Source organism: Stenella coeruleoalba (assembly GCF_951394435.1).
Source record: "Stenella coeruleoalba genome assembly, chromosome: 1".
NCBI classification, from domain to species: Eukaryota; Metazoa; Chordata; class Mammalia; order Artiodactyla; family Delphinidae; genus Stenella; species Stenella coeruleoalba.
Window position 1 is genome coordinate 24,453,508 of NC_137169.1, and position 21,981 is coordinate 24,475,488.

The 21,981-nt window shown below is 52.5% G+C and overlaps 1 protein-coding gene across 3 annotated transcripts in view; it reads right to left on the bottom strand.

Annotated features, from left to right (window-relative positions):
• Positions 1–19,169, bottom strand: part of NKAIN1 (sodium/potassium transporting ATPase interacting 1) — a 42,096-nt gene extending 22,927 nt beyond the window's left edge. For all 3 annotated transcript variants that reach the window (XM_079922524.1, XM_079922522.1, XM_079922523.1), the window contains exon 1: positions 18,713–19,169. In XM_079922524.1, coding sequence (XP_079778650.1) covers positions 18,713–18,766 — 54 coding nt within the window. In that variant the 5' untranslated portion in view covers positions 18,767–19,169. The remainder of the gene's footprint in view (positions 1–18,712) is intronic.
• Positions 19,170–21,981: the final 2,812 nt, after the last annotated feature.

Sequence of the window (21,981 nt, forward strand, 5' to 3'; positions counted from 1 at the left end):
ATTCGACGCAATCTCTACCAAAATTCCAAGTACTATTTTTGCAGAAATGGATAAGCTGGTCCTGAAATTCGTATGGAAATGCAAGGGACCCAGAAGAGCCAAAATAATCTTGAAAAAGAACAAAGTTGAAGGACTTACACTTGTTGATTTCAAAACTTACCAACACACTACAGCAATCAAGACAGCGTGGTAGTGAGATAAGGTTAGACATATAGACCAATGGAATAGAATCGCGAGTCTGAAAATAAACCCATATATTTACGATAAACTGATTTCCAACAAGGGTGCCAAGACTACTGAATAGAGAAAGCATAGTGTTTTCAACAAACGGTGCTGGGACAAATAGATATCCATATGCAAAAGAAGGAAGTTGGACTCCTACCTCGCACCATATATAAAAACTAACTCAAAATGAATCACAGACCTAAATGTAAGAGCTAAAACTATAAAACTCTTAGAAGAAACCACAGGTATCAATCTGAGTGACCTTAGAAAAGGCAACAGTTCTTAGATATGACACCAAAAGCACAGCAGCCATAGGAAAACTAGATAAATTGGACATCATCAAGATAAAAAACTTTTGAACATCAAAGCACATTATCAAGAAAGTGAAAAGTCAACCCACAGAATAGGAGAAAATATTGGTAAATCATAGATGTGATAAGGGTCTAGAATCCAGAATATACGGAGAACTCTTACCAATCAACAATAAAACGATAAATAACCCAGTAAAAAATGGGCAAAGGATTTGAACAGAAATTTTGCCAAAGAAGATACACAACTGGCCAATAAGCACATGAAAAGATGCTCAACATCATTAGTCATTAATGAAATGCAAATCAAAACCACAATGAGATGCTACTTCACACCCACTGGGACAGCTATAATAAAAGATACAGATAATAATAAGTGTTGGTGTGGTGAGGATGTAGAGAAACTGGAACCCTCATGCATTGCTAGTGGGAATGTAAAATGGTGCAGCCACTATGGAAAACAGTTTGACAGCTCCTCATAAAATTATATAGTTATCACATGGCCCAGCAATTCCATGCCAAGGCATATACCTGAAAATTAAAACAAAGTTCACACAAAACTTGTATAGGAATCTTCACGGCAGCATTATTCATAGCAGCCAAAAAGTGGAAACCCAAATATTCATCAAGTGATTAATGGATAAACCAAATGTGATACGTCCATTCAATGGAATATTATTAAGCCACAGAAAGGAATGAAGTACTGACCCATGCCACAACATGCACGAACCTTAAAAGCACTACGCTACGTGAAAGAAGACAGTCACAAAGGACCACGTATTGTATGATCCTATTATACCAAGTGTCCGGAGTAGGCAAATCCAGACAGACAGAAAGTAGACTAGTGGTAGGCAGCCAGGGGCCAGAGGGGGGGGGGATGAGGGGGGGGGGGATGAGTTTGAGGTTTCTTTTTTGGGGCAATGAAAAATGTTCTGGAGTTAGATAGTGGCCATGGCTGCAGAACTCTGTGAACATATTAAGAACCATTGAATTGTTAAAATGGTGAATTTTATGGTATGTGAGTTTTATCTCAATAAAAAAAGGAGGAAAAAAAACCTCCAGACATTTTTGCCCTCCTTGTCCTTATGGAGGTTCCATTCAGTGGCGGGTAGTGGGAGAGGGAACCCCCCCCCACCTCCCCACACCACACACACACACACACGTGTGCACAGAGACAAACTGAAATTACCATTGTGCTAAGTGCTCTCAAGAATGACAGCTATGGGCTTCCCTGGTGGCGCAGTGGTTGAGAGTCCGCCTGCCGACGCAGGGGACACGGGTTCGTGCCCCGGTCCAGGAAGATCCCACATGCTTTGGAGCGGCTGGTCCCGTGAGCCATGGCCGCTGAGCCTGCATGTCCGGAGCCTGTGCTCCGCACCAGGAGAGGCCACAACAGTGAGAGGCCCACGTACCGCAAAAAAAAAAAAGGCAGAAGAATCCACCTGCCAATGCAGGGGACACGGGTTCGAGCCCTGGCCCGGGAAGATCCCACATGCCCCAGAGCAACTAAGCCTGTGCGCCACAACTAATGAGCCTACACTCTAGAGCCCACGTGCCGCAACTACCGAAGTCCGCGCACCTAGAGCCCGTGCTCCGCAACAACAGAAGCCACCGCAGTGAGAAGCCGGCGCACTGCAACGAAGAGTAGCCCCCGCTCACCGCAACTAGAGAAAGCCGGTGTGCAGCAACAAAGACCCAATGCGGCCAAAAATGAATAAATTAAAAAAAAAAAAAGAATGACAGCTATAATGGAAGTAGTTGAGGAAGACTTCCGCGAGGAAGTGATCTGAAGGAAGAGAGATTAGCAACGAGAGGAAGGCAGGGAAGAAGTTTCAGGCAGAGGGAAGTGCAAGGATCCTGTATGGGAGGGAGCTCGGCAAGTAGAAGGGTCCAAGACCTCTGTGTCTAGAGTAGGGGGAATGAGAGGGCGCAGGGCACCAGAGAGAAGGGCTGGGAGGCCCACTGTGGCTGGGGAGGGGCCCCAAGCCCTCTGAGTACTCTGGGTCAAGATTCATGGGGCGGGGGCGGGGGCGGGGAGGAATATGCACCTTCTGCAGGGGTCAAGTGCTCCCAGTCAACATCTGGAATGAGTTGGGAGGTCATTTCTCCCGACTGAATCACTCTTCATGTGACCTGATGGAAGGAGGAAAAAATCCAGTTCCCTGACTTATTCAGTGGCACCTCTTGTACTGATGCTCCCAGGGAGGAAATACTGATGAAAACCAGCCTCACTGCTATGGCAACAGCAACCACTTCTCACTTTCCATCCCGATGAAAGGCCAGGTGGGAAGTCTGCCTAGCAGCAGTGCTAGGCGACAGAAGCCCCTCCCATCACCGTCCAGGCTTTGCTCGGGTCCCAGCTTCTCCTTCCAATGGAGAATCACGCAGCTGCCAGCATCTGAGCAGCCCTTCTCAGCTCAGGGCGTGACTTATGCCACCACCCTGTAATGTGGCATCGTTAGCCCCACTGGACAGATGCAGACACTGAGGCTCAGAGCGGTGAAGGGTGCTTCCAGCGTCCTTCCCTCTGTGCTGCCTTTACTCCCCCATATGGTAAAGGTCTGTTTATCTGTGCGGGCCTCCTGCTCTGATTCACCTGTGGCATGAAGGAATAAGTGAGTGGAGTGAGTATCACCCCCCCACTCTCCTGTCACCCTCTTCCTTCCTTGGTGATCTACAAGTTCCGGGGTACCCCACCCCGCAGTGTTCTGTTCTGGCCAGGGGAGAGGGTCATGTGGGGCCTGTGAGAGCCAGGGCGGTAAGGAGGGATGGCAGGAGAGGGCCTGCATGGGAGGGGGTACCCCTCCACCGCCCTGCCAGGGGACAGGGCTGAAGTGTTTCCCTTCAAAATGCCTGGCTCGGAACTTCGACACACGCATTAATATCGAGGGCTAATATTTTGGGTGCACTTACGGTGCACCAGGCTTTGTGGCAAGTGCTTTGCGCGCGCCCTCTCATTTGAGTGAGGGATTGGTTATCACCCCTGCTCCATGGAGGGGAGTGCAGCCTGAGATCTGAGCTGGAGAGGCGGCAGAGCCGTGGCAAACCAGGTGGTTCTGGAGCCAAAGTCTGGCTCTTAACCAGATACCTGCAGCCCCGAGGAGACCATCTCGTCCTCACCTCCCCATCCCCCATCCCAGGGGCTGGCTGGGAAGATGAAAAGGGAGGGCAAAGGAGCTGAGGAGTGAGAGTGGAGCAGCCTCCTGCAATCGTCTCCTGGCCCCGGGCCAGAAGGCTGCTGGTGGGCCTGTTGCAGAAGAGGTGCGCTGTCTGTGTGGCAGCAAGAGTGGCGGGAGGGCCCCTCCCGAGGACCAGGCCCTGCCAGATCTTCAGGCCTTGTTTACAGGAGGAAGGAAAGGGAACGCATAGTTCTCAAGTGCCTACTGTGTGCATATGCTGAGCGTCGCCCTTTACAGGTGGCATTTCCCTTTACCCCCAGAATGACACTGAGAGAGACTAACGGCTAACACTTATGATACGTCAAGCATCTCGGACGCTCACCATGCTTCGATTCATTTAATCCTCACAGAAACATGCCAGCTACAGACACTCTGCACATGGGAAAACGGAACCATGAAGAAGAAAAGTATCTTGCCCAAGGTCACACGGCTGGTAAAGCTTTGATCCAGGTCCTCTGGCCCTAGAGTCTATGAGTAACACACTTTGTATCCTGCTAGGGGAGTGTCGTCCCCATTGTCCACAGCGGGAGAGTGAGGCCCTTTCTTGAGGTCACCAGTGGTCGGAGTGGGGTTTGAGCTCCGTCTCCTGGGAATGTCTGTGGCATTTTGACTTCGTGGCACCCTGCCCCTGCTCCCCACCAACTCCTGCCCAGAAACACTGAGACCACAGGAATGGTTCTAGCTGTAGCCGCTGGCCCATGGCTGCCCAGAACTGAGCAAAGAGCAGCCCCCTTCCACCCACCTGGAAAGCTTATGTTTGTTCAGGGTTTCTTTGTCTGGAATCACACATCCAACCGCCATCCTTCCCAGAAATGGCGCCAGCCTGCTTCCTGGAACAGCCCACAAACGGCCCCGATGCCAGGCTCTCTGACTTTCTTTGGGGCGGCAAGGGAAGGAGACAGGGATTAAACCCCTCGGGCCCTACCGCCTCCCTGGGCCTCTGTGGACCCATCCATACAAAAGGTTGGCACGATGTCTCTGGGGACCTTCAGGCTCCTGCATTCCAGGATTCTCTGCCAGGAGCTTCCCACTCAGCAAACAGTCATAACTGTGCGCCTTACAGACGCACCACCTCCCAGAGCCTCAATGCCATTCCCATTGTCTGTAATTATAGCAGCTCCCATTTCCTAAGTGTTGACTAAGTGCCAGGTGAGTGACTTTCGTGGATTCTCTCCCTGAACTTGCTGGACAGCCCTAAGAGGCAGGTCCAGTGACCTCCACTTTACAGATGAAGCAGCTCGGCTCAGGGAGGCTGAGCGCCTTGCCTGCGTGCACACTCCTGCGAGCAGCAGAAGCAGGACATCTCACCGTTGCCTCATGCAGCTGGGAGGGGGAGAGCCCATCGCGTATGTCAAGGATTTGGCCACAGGCCTTGATAAACCACGTCCCCACACCCTCCATCCTGCCCCATCAGGCCTGGGCGCCCACCAGCCCAGCCTGTCACAGCTGACAAGCATGGTGTGATTCCCAGACAGCCTCTCACTTCAGTGGAGGATCCCTGTGTCCCTGGCAGCCTAGCATGAGAATGACAGCTAGTGGCAGCTTGGGGACAGCAGCCCACTCAGACGGCTCATGGGGCTGCTGACCGGCAGACAGACAGTGCCAGGCTGGAGCAGCTGGCATCGCCGGAGGCAGGTGAGGCACCTGGGAGCCTCTCATGGCACCCACCCCCAAGTCCAGACCCTTCGCTAACATTTGGGGGCCTTCAGGACCGAGGCAAGAGTACCAACAGCGCACCATGTGTCCAAATATTTAAGTTACAAATCAAGCTGACTAACTCTTAAATAAAATATGTTATATCTTCCCACCCAGACATAATGGTCTGGAAGGCCAGCCTGTGCGCTGAAATTTCTCAGACTCCCGACTTCCGTGCCAGAAGACAGCAGTGCCTTCTGGGTTCCTTCTGTGCAGGGGCCTCATACACAGGTCTGGACACCCTGGGACACACATGTAGGCAACATCCACACCTGTCCCTCCCCCAGGCAGCCGGCCTTTGTCTATCCCGGGGGCTCGGGGGGCGCACACACCAGCTGCACAGGCTCCCTCCCTCCCCTCCCTGCCTCCTCCCAGGAGATGCCCTGGCAGGTCCTGAAAGTGGGCTTGGAGCTGACCTAACAGGGGACCCTGGGGTCTGTCATGAGCAAACTGGTAAACCCGCACTTGGAGACACGTTCCGAAGAAAGAGTCTCGGACCACACAGGTGCCTGGACTCCGGGCGGCCCAGGGGGAGGGAGAGAGCTTAGGATTGAGCATCAGGAAATCCAGGCAGACACCAGCTCTGCCATGTGCGTGCTGTGACTTGTGGCCGGTGAATCCCCCTCCTGGGTCCCATTTGCTCATCTGTAAAACAGGGACGACAGTTCCTGCCTGGTGGGGCCGTAGTCAGGAGTAAATGCCGTAAGTCCATGAAAAGGTTCTTGCCTTGCTTTTAGACTGTTCAACTCCACTGAAGACTGTCTCTAAGAAACCCTCCCTTTAACACTGGACTCCTTTACCGTCTGCTTTTCCGTATGTCCCTGGCCACACCGCACCATGAACACTGACAGCATCTGAGCCCACACTGGCCGGGTGCCTCCCACACCACAGAATCCCCGGCACCTAGCACAGGGCCAGACACAGAGTAAACAGGAGCTCTGTGATTATTCACCCGGCCTTTCCACCTGCTTATGGGGTTCACCCAACCATCGCCATCACTGAGGGCCTTCTGAGGGCCAGACTCACCACCAGGCTCTGAGGACCAGATGGCTCAGGCGCCTCTCCAGGCCACACGGAGCTCGCAGTCTAGAGAGAGCGATTTGACGTGGAAATGAGAACAGGTGACAACAGAGGGATGCCTGCCGTCATGCGGGCAGTAGGGGCAAGGTGTTCCCAGAGGCCAGAGGAAGACGGGTGCGGGAGTACAGTGAGGCCCCGAAGAGGAAATGATGGGTGAGCTGGCCTTAAGGAGATTAAGAGCGGAGGGGACTTCCAGAGACAGGAACAGCCTGTGCAAAGGCACAGAGGTGTGAGGTACAGCTGGTGTGCTCACCTCAACGTGGCCAGAGCTCAGTCTCTTAGGAAGTGGTGAGTGTCAGGGTTGGCGGGGCCGCCAGGGCCACCTAGCGTCCCACCAGCCCAGTAATTCTCAATGTGACTAGCAGAATTAGCAGCACCTTGGAACTTGTTAGAAATGCAAATTCTCAGGCCCCACCTCAGACCTACTAAATCGGAAACTCGGGGCAGGATGCAGAAATCTGTATCTGAACGAGCTCTCTAGGTGTCTGTGATGCACGCTAGTTTGAGAACCACTGGACTTCCTCCTGAAGGCAACAGGAGCCGTGTTATAAAGCGGCCCACATCTGAAAGCTGGCCTCACGTGAGCCCTTGCCTCCAGCGGGACAGCTGTGTGTGGCAGAATAATCTATCTTCACCTGTGAGGGAGGGGCCACTGGGAAGTCAGAGACCCTGGTGGGCACAGGGCCCATTACCAGGGTGACCACCTGTCACTCGGAGAAAGGGGGCAGCACCCTACAGACGGTCAACGGAGGGGAGCTTGTTATCACGGCTACCTCCCCTCAGGTGGGACAGGGTAAGGGAAGAGGGGAGCCTGCGGTGTCAGGTATCCACCCCCATCCCCAGGTGGGAGCATCACAGACCTAGGCTCCTCTTCTGACTGAATCTAGCCCACCATCCCCTCCTCTGTCCATCTGGGCCCCAGGTGGCAATTTCCTCCCCTCCCCATCATGAAGCCACACCCTCCTGTCACAGCCCAAGGGCTGTGGGGCTGTCTCCTTGGTTACAGCCTGGGCTCCTTTATCCATGGTGAGCCTCTCTCAAGAGGCCCCACACCCTCATCTGCTAGGTCTTCACTTTCCTTTGCCAAGGCTGGCTCTAGGGGCCGTGACCCAGATCAGTAGCAGGGCTCTCCCACTCTCTCTTCAGCTGTTGGCACAGAGTGAGAAAAAGAGGGACCAGAGGATTCAACACGTTACCTTCGACCAGAAGACGGACACAGGGGGTGCGTCAAATAGCTTTACAAGGTGCAACTTGAAGTTCAAGAGAGAGCAAACTGCACCCTCAAGCCTAGTCAAGTACAAAGCATGAGAAGGGAGGGTTCTCGAGCCCGAAAGGCCTGGGTGTGAGTCTGCACCAACCCTGCGTTATCCTGGGCAGGCTTTGTTACTTCCCGAGCCTGTTTCCTCACCTGCATATTGGAGATAATATTAATATCTACCCCCTAGGCTCTCTGCAAGATTAAGTGAGAAAATGCATCTGAAGTGAGAAACATAGTACCTGGCACCTCGCTGCATCTTACCTTCCTGCTCCTCAGAGAGGGGGAGGAATGCCTGTTCCCGGGTGACCGCTCTCTGCTGGTGGGACACCTGGTGGGGAAGAGCAGTGGCTCTGGGGTTAGAAACAATCCATAAACATCCACTGCCCCTACCGTTATGATTACTATTAATCACGGGCAATGAATGGAGCCCGGCCTGGTAAATTGCTTCCTCCAGGTCATTTCCATTTCCTATTGTCATTGTAGCCTTCATTCAGCGCAATCTGATACAGGGATGTTTTCTAGAAAGCGGGAGCCATGTTGTGCTTCTTAGTTATCCTGCAGTGCCTGGCCCCTGGCCCTGGCAGGGAGCACCCAAGCAGCGCAGCGTGGAAGGGACTTGGAAATCACCCACTCTAACTTAGTATGCAAGGCAGGAAGCTCTCCTCCCTGGCTTTATCAAGTGCTTCGATGCCTCCAGGGAGGAAGTCCTTATTCTCTGCTGAAGATGGACTAGTGCCTGGGGCTCCAGGGAGGCTGAGCCCTGCGGGGTGAGCAGGAGCTGAATGGGCAGCCGCAGGAGTTGGGGCGATGGGAACTCCTAGGGCCACCCCTACACCCTAGCAGCCCCCCTTCCTCTCCCGCTGAGAGTTGATAATAGGAATGGTTCTAATTATGCTCTAATTGCTTGCTTCCAGGCAGTTTCTCTGGAGCCAAGGAGTTCAGAGTTCATGAATAAATGAAGAGGGAGGAAGCGGGAGGGGATGTTTATTGATCCACAAATCTCCACGTGCCAATGTCTGCCCCACAAATGCTTGGGCGCGCAGCTGCGTGCAATTTTGCATACATACAAACACACAGATATACACACCACAGCCCCCCAGACGCCTGTCTCCAAAGGACTGGTGGGGGGTAAAAGGAAGGTAACAAGAAGTGTCCTACACTGGCTTTGGGTCCCAGTCTCAACTCTACCACTGACTTGTATTGTGGTCTTGGGAAAATCCTAGTTTTCCCAGCTGTAGAGTATGGAGGTGAAGTGATGTCTGATACCCTCCTCTCAGAAAACCCAGCCTTTAGGATTTCAATGGGGTATCATCCAGTTAGACAGAACCCTGGGCAGTGCCAGGTGGGCACTGTGGCCCTCAGATTGCCCTTTCACCTGGATGCCTCATTCCCTAAGAACTGGCCAAGCAGCCGGGGGCTTCAGGGAAGTGGTAGGAGGAACACACACATCTCCATCCTGGTGGGACACTTAGTCAAGATGAGTAGGGGCTCTGGACTCGGGGCTGTGGGGGCCCTGGGCAAGGCACTTGAACTTCTTGAACTTCAGTTGCTTTGTCTGTTAAACGGCAATGAGAGACTCTGTGTTATGAAGGTTCACCCAGGGCATATAGTGACCTCAGTCGAGCGCCTGGCACACAGTGCGCATCTGGTAAGTGGTAGTTGTTATTGCTAATACTGTCAACACCCTGCAAGGTATAGATTGGTGCCTCATAACAGATGAAGAAACTAAGGCACAGAATGGTCAAGCAACTTGCCCCAGGTCATGCATTAAGTGGCAGGATTTTAACCCAAGCCCATCTGACCCTGAAACTTCTGTGTTCCAGTCTTGTTTCTCCACTGTGTCTGATCCACCTGGTCCCCAACTGGCACACAGTAGGTATCCATAATATGCTGAATGACAGAGAAATGTGGAAAAGAAAAACAGAGCATAAAAATACGCTCTGTTTCCAGTGACCAAGGTGGGGGTAGACAGATGAGAGAAGAACTAGACCAAGACTCTCTCCAAGATCAAATCGAAGCGTTGGGTCTGGGCGGACCCCAGGTCTCCCTGCCTCGTGGCTGGGGCTAGTCCAGGTGGGGATCAAGGGGGTCCTTGGTATGTGCTTGAGGAAGTAAATCTTTTCACTCTTTATGATTTCCACTAAGAAGCCAAAGCTAGCAGTCCTGGCTTTTGGCATCAGCCCGAACCTGCTATGTCACTGCCTTGCTGTGTGACACTGGGCAATCAGCTGCAGCTCTCTGCGCCTCAGAGCCCTCATCTAGGAAATGGGGATAACAGTGGTCCAGCCCTGGGGCTGCTGGGAGGGTGATAAGGGGTGACACATGTGAGGCCATACGCTAGAGGTTAAGAGTAGGGCCTGGAGTCCGGCTACCTGGGTTGGTATCCCAGCTCCTCCACTGCCTGACGTAACCGACCGCAGCCTCAGATTCTGCTTCTGCAAAACGGGGATCATAACTGTCTACCACAAAAGGGTGCAGTGAGGGTGAATGAGCTACCACAGGTAGAGCGGTTGCGACAGTTGGCAGTGCTTTGAAATGCTCAGTAAATCTTCTTTATTGGACATTTCACATATGGGGAAACCGAGCCCCTGAGCGGGCAAGGACTTGTCCAAAGTCACAGAGCCAGTTCAGAGCACAGCCAGTCCTCTGGGGGGGGCTGGCTGTTTGCAGGGCCCCTTGTCCAGACCACGGCTTCAATGGGTAACCACAGACCTTTCACAGTACCTGGGCTATCCTGCTCCAGCCTTGAGGACTCTGGGGGACTGAACCCCGCCCCCCTTCCTGTCCTCCCCGGTGCCTCTGAGGCTGGCTCAAACCAGTGGGGTATGTCAGAGGGCAGGGAGGGCTGACCTGCCTTCCTGGCCCACCTGGCCGGCCCCTCCACTCCAGGACTGGCTGCAGAGGCCTCAGAAACAAGCCAGGAGTCCAGGACCAGAACACCATTTGTCAGCCCTGCATGGTAGTGGCAGGCTCATTTCCATGGCAACAGTGCAGTGTGAAGGCATCCTAGCATCATTAGGGAGAGCTCTGAGTAGTATAAACAGAGGCTGCAGTAGATTATATGCCTATTATGAGCAGTCTCAGGCTCTGAGCACTGGTAATTATGCCTAATTGTGCATTTAATTCTGTAATTGAAAACCCACATCTCTGGTTCAGGCTGGGGCTGCAGAACCTACCCCCCAACCTCAAAAGAAAGAGGCATAGGAGCCACCCCTACCCTACTAATCCCAGGGCTGCCTCTCCTTCTAGGGCAAGGGGTAGCCAGAGTGGGCACGGAAGTAAAGCACCTACAGACTCCATTTCCCCCACTTCCTGTGCCAGGAACCCTGCCACGCTCTGTGATTTGGGGTAGGGGGGAACGTGCTTAAGGCAAAGGGACGTGGTAAAAAAAAGCACAAAAATGCTCACAATTTTCATTATTCATAATAGAAACCATTTTGCACTATTGCCACTGTCCTCTCAGGACCCAGAATCAGCCTCTGGTGGTTCCAAGGGACTCGGATCATCACTAGATCCATTACACATCCAAGTCATCCAACCTACATATAAATTCTTAATCACTGCCAGAGGCAGGGATCTCACCACCTGATTGTCAGTCCACCACTGCAGAGCCTCTGTAGATAGTTTGAAGACCGCTGATGGAGTTCAACACTCTCTCCTCCATCCCCCGGTTTCACAGACTGGAGAAAATGAGACCCAGAGAGGGACAGGGCCAGCTCAAAGTTGCACAGGAAGTGAGTACCAGAACCCTGGGATTCTGACTTGCAGCTCAGGGTATATTTTGTACCCTAAAGTGACTCAGCACCAAGAATCGTGCCCAGCACTTTGTAGGTGCTTCATAAATACTTGCTGAACGCAACTCAGGGTAGGGTTAGTTGATGGCAAAGCTTACTCTCTTACCCAACAATATTTTGCCTTTCTAGGGGTCAGGAAGTTCCCCTGTAGTGGCTCAGGGGTTAATGATGGGCTAGAACCTCCTGCTCTGAACCTCTGGGGTCTGAGACTTGATCTTACAACCAAATATGCCATGTAGGCATTTGGGATGGGGATAGAACCGACACTCATTCAAACAGACAGAGGAAAGAACAGGTCACCTGAGTCCCTGACAGCCTGACACCCAGGTGTCAAGCCTCAGGCACGCCATTGGAGGCAGGAGTCTCCTCCTCTCCCCAGAGCCTGATACTCCCATCTGTCATCGCTGCCTGCAGCAAGGTGGGCTGATGTGGCAGCAGCTCTGATCTCCACCTGGGAAAGGATGGAATTCACTGATGAGTCAGGGCTGGAGGAGTCCTTTGAGATGGTGAGTCCAACCATCTCCCTTTACAGAAGGGGACACAGAGAGCCAAGATTCCTCTCTGATTTCCTCTGAATGAGCGCTGGACTCTGTGCCCAGAGCTCTCCCTGCCTTATCTCAGGTCACCCTTACTACAGTCCCATGAGGATGTGCAATTATTATTCCCATTTTACAGAAGAGAAGATAAAGGGACAGTAAGGCCAAGGCCACAAAGGTTTAGCAGAACCTCTGCTTCAACTTGGGCCTTCAACTGGTTGAAAAAAAGGACATGTCCATTTCCCATCCCACAATATTCACGTTCATAGAACCTGCTGTCTCACTTCCAGGGCATTGAAGAGTGTGAACCCTTTGTGAGCTCCTACTCAGTATATCTTACCTACGGGAAGGACAATTCTCTGAGGACGATTACTAGTATCCTGATTTAGAGAAATGCAGGTGGAAGCTCAGAGAGGTTAAGTGTCTTGCCCAAGAGGTTAAGTGTCACTCAGCTATAAAGAGGCAGCGATGGAACTCAAACCCCAGCCTGACTGCACAGCTCAAGCTCTTCCCAGTTGAACTCCCTGCCTCTGGACGTACCAGCTGCTCTGAAAGGCAGGGGCCAGGAGGCCAGAGTATCCCATTAAAACCTGCAACCACAGTAACTGCTCTTCCAAAACCCTGGTACTTGCTGGCAGGAGCACATGTCCCAGAGAGGCGTGCTTTGCTGCCTGAGTCTCTCCCTCAGTCTCCGAATCACCATCCCTCTCCCTGTCCAGGACCAGCAGGGAGACCAAGAGCATTGGGACTGGCGTTCCCCAGACCAAAGCCAGCTCCATCTGCCGTGGCCAGGAGTTAGCTTTTAAAAACACATCTCTGGTCTCATCTTGCTCTCCTATCACCTACTCCTCCCTGAAACTAGATGAGAAAAGAGGCTTCAACCATTAGAGCTGACCATCTCCACTTGGTCTAGATTTTGCAATTGTTCTCAAACCCTTTCCCTGTGATCATTTATGTGAAGTCTAGACTGTATCTTTTGTTTCCTTGGTAACAAGTCACTTCATTCTTCTGACCTCAGTATGCCCATCAGTAATTGGGTATAAAGACCATCCCTATCTCATAGAGTTGTTATGAGGGCTGATAACTCTTCAATACAGGTTAATTTCTTTCCCATATAACTTGTTCTTAACCTGCATCAAAGTTCCCTTAAACCCAACCCAGGGCTTGGGGTGAGGAGAAATGGGGACGGGGGATGGGGTTAGCATTTGAATAAGCAGCTCAGAAGGTCTGGCATCTAGTAACAACCCTTTATGGATGAAGAAAGCTTTAGATCTCTCCATCGGTTTCCACACCCAGCATCGCCACAATCCTACGGGGAGCAATAGGGCATCCAAGGTAGAAGCTGTGGAGTCCTGATGTGTGAATGCTCACTCTGTCCCTACTATTTATGTGGCCATGGATAAGCCAGATAGTAACAAGGGACAAGGTATACAGAGCACTTAAGCACAGCGCCTGGTTCATAGCAGACACCAAATACAAGGAAGTTGTTGTTATTATTTCCCACAGAACCATTCGTTTTCCATATAAAGAAACTAAGACTTGAAGAGTTTATGGGTATGAGTCTGGTCACTAAAATCTCTAATCCAGGCAGAGATGGGGGCTGAAGTGACTTATCCAAACTGCAAGGCAAGTAACAGCCAGCCGCAGGGAGCACTGCCTGGGCCAGTGCTGTCTGGGCACCATCTCAGGGAACCCTCCCAAACTACCACGGGGTAGGAGCTGTTGTCCTGACTACTTTACAGGAAAGAGGCAGAGGCTCAGAGAAGGTAAGGGACTTTCCGGAAGTCACGAAGCAAGGCAGCAATGTCTGCCTGATCCCAGAGGTCCTTCACCCCTCTGTGCCAGATGTCAGAGCGGCTGCCATTTATGGGGTACTTATGTCAAAATCCCCCAGCCACCACCCCTGCAAAGGAGCAGAACCAAGGCCATCCACTGCACCTCCCCCCCGGGCGGGGGGCCCTGCTCCATTCCACCTTGCCCACCTCATAAGTTTTGAGGGCAGTTTGGCCTCAGTCTGTCCATCTGCAAAAGGGACTTGATCACCCCAGCCTCTACCCTGTCAAAGAGGTATAAAGAACAAAGAGGGTCAGTGGCCTGGACGATTTCGTGCTCTGACTCTGAAGCCCGGCCCAAGGACCTGAAGCACCCAGAGCAGAGCCAGCCCCTCCCCAGGAAGCCATGAGCTTGCAGATGCAGCTGCTTCTGAACGCAGGCCCCTGCAGAGCCTAGCTCCCTCCGGTCTTCACGTCTTCACCATCCGCTGCTAATAACGACATCAATCAGGTTGACCACGTTTCACACCATTACTCGCAGCTCAGCAGGAAGCAACATATTTCCCCCCTCACCCACCATCTTCCAGAAAGCAAAGAGCTTTCCAGAGGGGAAAAGAATGAAACCCATGTGTTTTCTGAGTACCTACTGTGTGCATGGCAGCTGCCTAAGCCCTTTTTCTAACTCTGAGAGGTAAGGAAGACTCTTTTTCTTTGACAGGGAAAGACATTGGGGTCCAGAGGAGCGAATGCATGTGTCCAAGGTCACACACAGCCGGGACAAGTACAATCATGGCAGTGATGTATTACTGGCCACTCACTGGCTCATGGTGCCAGGCACGTGCGTGATCCTATTGAAACAGTATCATTTTCGTTTTCAGATAAGGAGACTGAGGCCTGAAGCAGTGAAGAGACCTGTCTGAGGTCACGGGCTGCTAAAACGTGAGGAGCAGAGTGACATGGGGCGGAGAGGGTGGCTCTCTGCTCCGGCAAAAGAGCGCATGAATCTTGGTGCTGTCACTGACTAGCTTAGAGACCTCTCTGAGCCTCAGTTTCCTCATCAGAAAAAGGGGTTCATAAAAACATCTATCCCATTTGGTAGGATAAAAATAAGAAGGATAAAAACAGTAAAACAGCTAACGTTTATCGATCGCTGAACATGTACCAGGCAACTTTGCCAAGCACTTGACATATGTAAGCTCACTGGGTTTAATGAGGTTGTGCATATAAACTGCTTAGCACAGAACTCCAGAAATGGGACCGATCATGGTGATGATGAAGAAATTGATGATGATTCCCTCGGGCAAATCTCCCTGGTTCATCCTTTTACTGGAAGAATAGAGTAGCCTGTAAGCTTTCAGGAAGGAGGTGGACCAGGAAAGAAGGGCAGGGTTTGGACAGGGGAGGGAAAAGGGAAACACATAAAAATTAGGGTGTGAATAGCATTAGTAATGTTAAGATGATATGCCAAGTAGGGAGAAAGCAAGGCACCCAAGACGTTCTACAGAGTGGAACTAGACTGAGACACACGGAAACCTCCAGGCCAGTCCAGACATCCTCCCAGGGTCCCAGATAGGCAGAACTGGCAGGACCCTAGAGACACAGACCAATGGTTCTTCCCATTTTACAGATGGGGAAAAACCAAGGCTTGCAGTACAGAAAAGACTTGTCCAAGTTCACAGGATGTCAGTGGCAGAGGCAGGCTTGAATCCAGGCCTCCTGACTCTTAGCTCCATGCCCAACTACCTGCTGCTTCCCACAAAGGAAGACTGCAGGAGGGCATTTGGATATGTCTGGGTCACAATTCCAGGGAAGCATACCAGGGTATACATCATTAAGATAATAACAATCCAAAACTATAGTTTATTGAATGCTCACTCTGTGCCTGGCACAGTGCTAAGCTCATCTGCATTAAGCTATATGCACTTCATCCTCACAACAACCCTAAGACTTGGGAACTGTTTCCATCATCTCTATTTAACAGATGACAAAACTGTGGCTCAGAGAGGCTAAGCAACTTGCTTAAGATCACACAGCTAGGAAGTGACAGAGCCAGGGCTCAAACCCATGTCTGTCCTGTCAAACTCCAGAGTCTTGTCTCCTTTACTTGTCCACCTGAACGGTCCAGCCCCCACCTCCTTCTCCCACCCTCCAGTGCACCCTCACATCCTACTCCCTCACCCAAAGCAAGTCTACCCCAACTACAGAACAGTGTTTAGAACTGGCCTGTTATCTTGTAATCATCAAGCCCCACAAAGAAAGAAAAACGACGTAGTTCCTCTTCTAAAGTTTTCAGCTGAGCAGCATTTAACAGTCTCTTCCTTCTCTGCGCCTGTCCACTGGATGAGAAAACAGGCTCCCTTCTCCCTGGAATGATGTCAGGCTGGTGAATTCCAGCAGCCGGGAGCACATTACCAAAGCTGCCAGGCAGCGAAGGCTCCTGGGGGTTAGCGACAGCTGAAGGGACCCACTCTGCAATCGGACCAGACAGAGCAACAGACTCAAGAGACCAATTTTCAAGTCCCTCCTCAGAGCACCTCTCCAAGTTATGTCATGTAACCCTCACAAGCTGCCCAAAGGCACCCAGCCAGGATGTAGAAGGATCAGAATCCCACCCAGGTCTTGTCTAACTCCAGAGCCCCTTGTGCTGGTGAGCCCTCCAAGTGGAAGCGTGGCTTTAGCTGAGCTGGGGAGAGCTATGGAGGCAGGTGAGTGAGAGGCAGGGATACTGTCTCGCCACCTTCATCTCTCTAGAGTAGGAAGCACCTCCCAAGGGACCCCTGAGTCACCAGAGCCAGAACTACTTTTACAGTTAAGAAGGCAACAGAGGATGCTGGGCAGCTGTCTGGCTTCACAGCCTGGCCCCTAACTGCAGAACTTTGGGCAAGCTACTTCATAGGGTTGTTAGGAGGATTAAATGAGTTAATACATGGAAAAGTGCTTACAGAGTACCTAGCACCTAGTAAGTGCTCCCCAAAGCTAACCACTGTTATTATCATCAACAGAGAATGACCGTGGGCCAAACTGTTAATAGTGCTTACCTTTGGGGTATGGGACTGGGCATAGAAGGAAACGTCTTTAACTTCTGCTCTGTTTGGTTATTTATTGATTTAATCATTTTATAATATGTGTGTGTTACTTTTCTAATTAAAAAAAAAGTCCTAGTTTAAAATTTTAAAATTAACACAGAAAAAAAAATTCCTCGGAAAATTTCAGCGCTTCTCTTGGCATTTTATGTTCCTCAAAGGAGATAAAGAGGAACTGGGAGCCTGGAGTTGCCAAATAACTGATTCACTCATTTATTTTACAAATATTAATGGAGTGCCAGGCACTGTTCCAGCTGCTGCGGATTTAGGGGGAACAAGGAAGGTAATCTCTGCCCTTCTGGAGTTTCCATTCTACCTGATCTTAATTAATCCCCTGTGCCACACTCAAGGATGAGGAATTCACCGAGAGGCCGACCAAGATGGCCCAGCCTGGGGAAGTCACTTGCCCTGCAGCCCACAGCTGGGAGCAGGGCTACAATCTTCAGGGCCCAGCTGTTTCAACCGCTGCCCAAGAGGGCAGGTCTGTGGATGCAAGTTTGGGGCTGGGGTCCACAAGAGGAGAGAAAAAAGATGAACGAGGAGGCCTGTATAGCCACACTCAAAGCTTCATTCTGCATTACTGTACACACCTGTGGTGGAGGAAGGGCAATGGATGCAGGCAAAAGTGGAGACCCAGACCACGGAGTCAGGCAGTAGTGAGGCTCAGGTTCCCCCAACTCAGACTCAGACCTGAGTTCCGTCCATGGAGGTCCCCATGCACCTCTGCCCCCAAAGTCCCCAGTTGTTGGGCCTCAGCTCTAGGGTAGGCAGGAGATCCGGGCCTCTCCTTAAACACCTTCCCAAATTCACCTGCCAGAGTCTGAATTGAAGGGCAGAGCTGGTCCCCTTCGGCCCCCAAATTCACTCCACTGGCCTCCCTGAGACAAGAACCTGAGTTCCCTGGGCTGGGATTAGGTACAGTGTCCCCAGATGCTCCCATCGTCCCCAGGGCACCCAAGTATCCCACCCCTATCAGTGCCAGCCCAGGCAGAGGAGCCTGCCTCCCCCCCACCCCGACTCTGGTGGCAGTGGTGACTGACAGAATGCCTGTGGCCTCAGCCAAAGCAGGGAGGGCGATCCCCACCTGGTTGGTCAGACTGGCCCAGGACCTGGTAGCTCCTTGGGACCCTCTCCAGGGAGGGGCTCTCCATTCCCAGGCCTGCCCAGTCAGGAGGATAGAGGGAGGCAGGAAGAGCACAAAGGAGTGAACGGTTCCTGGAGTCTATGGTCCCGACACACACAAATGAACATGGACCAGAAATGGTCAGAGATCTAGAGACATACCAAGGAGAAACCAGGAGAGAGACACACACAGGAGCAGAGACTTTGTGAGAAACACTGGGGCGGAGACCAGAGGCTGAGACCCACGCAAACGAGTGATCTAGAGGAAAACACACGGCAGTGACCTCAACGGATCCACACACCAGCCTCGGAAACACCCCCAAACCCCGGTGAGCCACAGTCCCACAGCGCATCTCCCCAACAGAAGGCCGCTCGTACAGTGCGGGCGAGACGCGCCGAGCCCCAGGCGCGGAGCGGGCCGGGGACTCGTGCACAGGACGCACTCGGGGACTGGGGAGCGCCGGGCGAGAAGCGCACACAAAGAGACAGCCGGGCCAGCCCGAGCAGGCTCCGCCCGTCCGCTTCGTGACTCCAGACCACCCCCCAACCCGGGCGCTCGCCCCAGACCCACACACAGAGACACACACCCCACCCGCACGCCCCGGGACCCCGCCCCGCCGCGCCCCACCCGGCCCGGCCGCCCGGGCGCGCGGCGCTCACCAGCTGCAGGCAGCAGAAGGCGACCAGCGTGCAGCGCCCGCTGCACTTGCCCATGGCTCTGGGGGCCGCGCGCGCCGTTCGCCGCGGCGCCCCTCTAGCTCGGCGGCCGCCGCCTCCTCCGCGCCGCGCGGGCTCCGCGTCCTCCCAGCTGGACGCCCCGGGCGGCGGGGCCGGGCGCCTAGGGCCGGGCCCGGGAGCGCCGGGTCCTCAGGGCTGCGGCCGGCCGCTCGCGCTCGGAGTCCATGGTCAGTCCGCCCGCGCGCCGGCTCTGCCGCGCCTCCTTTGTCTGGCCGGCCGGCCGCCAGGCGCGCCTCCCGCCCCGGGGCGGCTGGCGGGGAGCGCGGAGCGGGGAGCGCAGGCACCGAAAGCGGCGCAGCGCAGAGCAGCACTGCCCAGCAGGGGCAGCCGCCCGGGCGCTCGGCGGCCGCGGCTTCCCGGCCCCACCACGTGGCTCCGCCGCCGAGAGGTAGGGAAGGAGGGAAAGAAGGGAGGGAAGAGGAGGGGAGGAGAGGGGTGGGGCGGGGCGGCAGAGCAAGCGGAGGGAGGGGAGAAGGGGGAGGGAAGCGCAGAGCAGAGGCTAGAGGCAGGAGTGAAGTGGCAAGAGTGCAGGCTTGGGGACTGATGGCCCTGGGTCAAACCCAGCTTCACTGCTCACTCGCTGTGTGACCTTGGGCAAATCACGTCACCTCTCTGGGCCTCCGTTTTCCTAACAAAATAGGAATAATAATGACTGCTTCAGTGTTGCTACAAAGATGAAATGCAGTTAGGTGAATAAAGCACTTAGCTCTGTGCCTGGCCTCCCGATGGTGCTGGAGCATTCCTCTGTCCACCTTGTCTCTAGGGCCCGGCGGCTCCAACCTTGGCCCTCTATTTGCACTCCACTTCCCAGATCTGCTCCCCATCCCAGCTTCCCTCCTGAGTTCTTCCTTCCCTCTTTTCTTCTACTGGCATTTATTGAGCCCGACTGACTACATACACACCCCTGGGAGCCCTATGATCCAGAGATGAGCCCTGCAGCACTGTTCCAGAACCACTGAGCTTCCCAGGCCGGGGAACAGGCAACCCCCAGGGGCATAAGCAGGAGATGCCTGATGGCAGCGGTCTGCCCAGGGGCCTGAGGCCAGCCCCTCACCCAGGCTGCAGTGGGGAGGGAGTCAGGAAGGGCTTGCCAGTAGAAGACTGCCTTCTTCAAGGCGCCCCCTCCAAAAGCACTCAAGCTCTCAAACACATCCCCAGTCCACTGAATCATCCCAGCCCCACTCCTAACTTCTTATATAGGGATTAGCATCACTCAGGTGGGAATCCCTGCAGCATCCTCCCCGCTCCTCTATCCCATCTGACCTGTCATTACATTCTGTGAACTTACCTTCCAGCTGTTATCTATGAAATACCTACTACCTACCAGGCTCTCCACTGGGGATTAAGGGGATGAACCAGTCCTGCACTCACTGAGAGAATAGTCTAGTGAGGAATTGTCATTAAAACCAGAAAACATGCAAATAAATAATGAAATATTCTGATGAGTACCTTAAAGGATAACAAAAAGTGAAAGAATAAGGGGGCCATAACTCAGGTCCGGAGACCAGGAAAGGCCTCCTTGAGGACATGGCATTGATACTGAGAAGACAGTAGGAGGGAAGGAGAGGCCAAGGCCTGGTGAACAGTGTTCTGGCAGAAGAAACAATGTTTCTTTTCTTTTCCTTCCTGTCAGCTCTCACGGGCCCTCTGGACTCAGAAAACAGTATGACACAGATTAAGACCCATGGTTCTGGAGCCAAGCAGCTTGGGTTCCAGTTCCAGCACTGCCACTTAGGCGCTGTTTACAGAGTAGGCACTCAAATGCATGACTTCTCCTAGGACTGGTGACATAATTTGTGGGGGCCAGTGCAAAATGAAAACGCAAGACTCCTTAAGGCCCATGAGGAAGGAAGACACCGCAGACCATAAAACCAAGCACAGGGAGGGCCCTGTGTGGCTGCAGAGGACACATGCCCCTGAAGCCAGTCGTGTTTTCTCCCTGGACTGTCAGAATGGTCTCTTCACTGGTCTCCCTCCTCCACCCACTTGTCAGCCGCCACTTTTATTTTATTTATTTTATTTTTCGCCACTTAGTTGTGCTTTTTTTTTTTCTTCTTTGACTGCGTTGTGCGGCATGTGGGATCCTAGTTCCCCAACCAGGGATCAAACCTGTGCCCCCCGCATTTGAAGCTCTGAGTCTTAACCACTGGACCGCCGGGGAAGTCCCAACCACTTAGTATTTTAAAACACACAGAATATTCGTAGAGTTGAAATTATGGGGGGTGGGATGAATTGGGAGACTGGGATTGACATATATACACTACTATGTGTAAAATAGATAACTAATGAGAACCTGCTGTGTAGCACAGGGAACTCTACTCAGTGCTCTGTAGTAACCTAAGTGGGAAGGAAATCTAAAGAAGAGGGGCGATATATATACGTATAACTGATTCACTTTGCTGCACAGCAGAAACTAACACAACATTGGAAAGCAACTATACTCCAATAAAAATTAATTTAAAAATTAAAAAAAAAGAAATTATATGAGCTGAGGTTTTCACCTGGAATAATAAGCCGAGATAACAGTGGGAACTTTTCTCAGCCATGCTTGGCGAGTAACAGCTGTGTGCAACCAGTTTCCACGACTAGACAGGCCTCCAGGAGTCTGTGAAGTCCCTGAAATAATATGCAAATCTTCATCTGAGCAGATGTGTCATTTTCTGGGGAGAGGGTCCACAGGTTTCATCAGATTCTCCAAAGTATATTTCCCACAAAAGAATAAGAACCAGCCCTGCAAAGTCTCAGCCCAGATGTCACAGTTCTCTAGGAGATCCTCTTTGGGGCCTCTTCCACACAGAGCGTCTGCCAGTTCCCTCTGTGACACTAACAGTGCAATTCAGTAATAATAACCATCATGGCTCCCACTTATTGAGGGCTTACTCTGAGCCAGGTACTTGGCATACACTATCTCATTTAATCCTAAAAACAGTGGATTCCCCTGGGGCTGTGACCTGCCTTTGCCAGGCTGTTGGCTGTACCACATCATGCCTGTGACACCCTGTCCCAGGGCCAGGCTGACTCACTCTTAAGTTTGTCCTATGGGACCAGGGATGATGGCCTGACATCAGCAGAACTAGCCTCTGCCCCTGAGCCATTCCATTTAGTCGAAGTCTTGCCCACACCACACACACACACAGCATGCCCTCTCTCGCTTCCATGATTTGCACGTGTAGTTCTGTCTAGAATACATC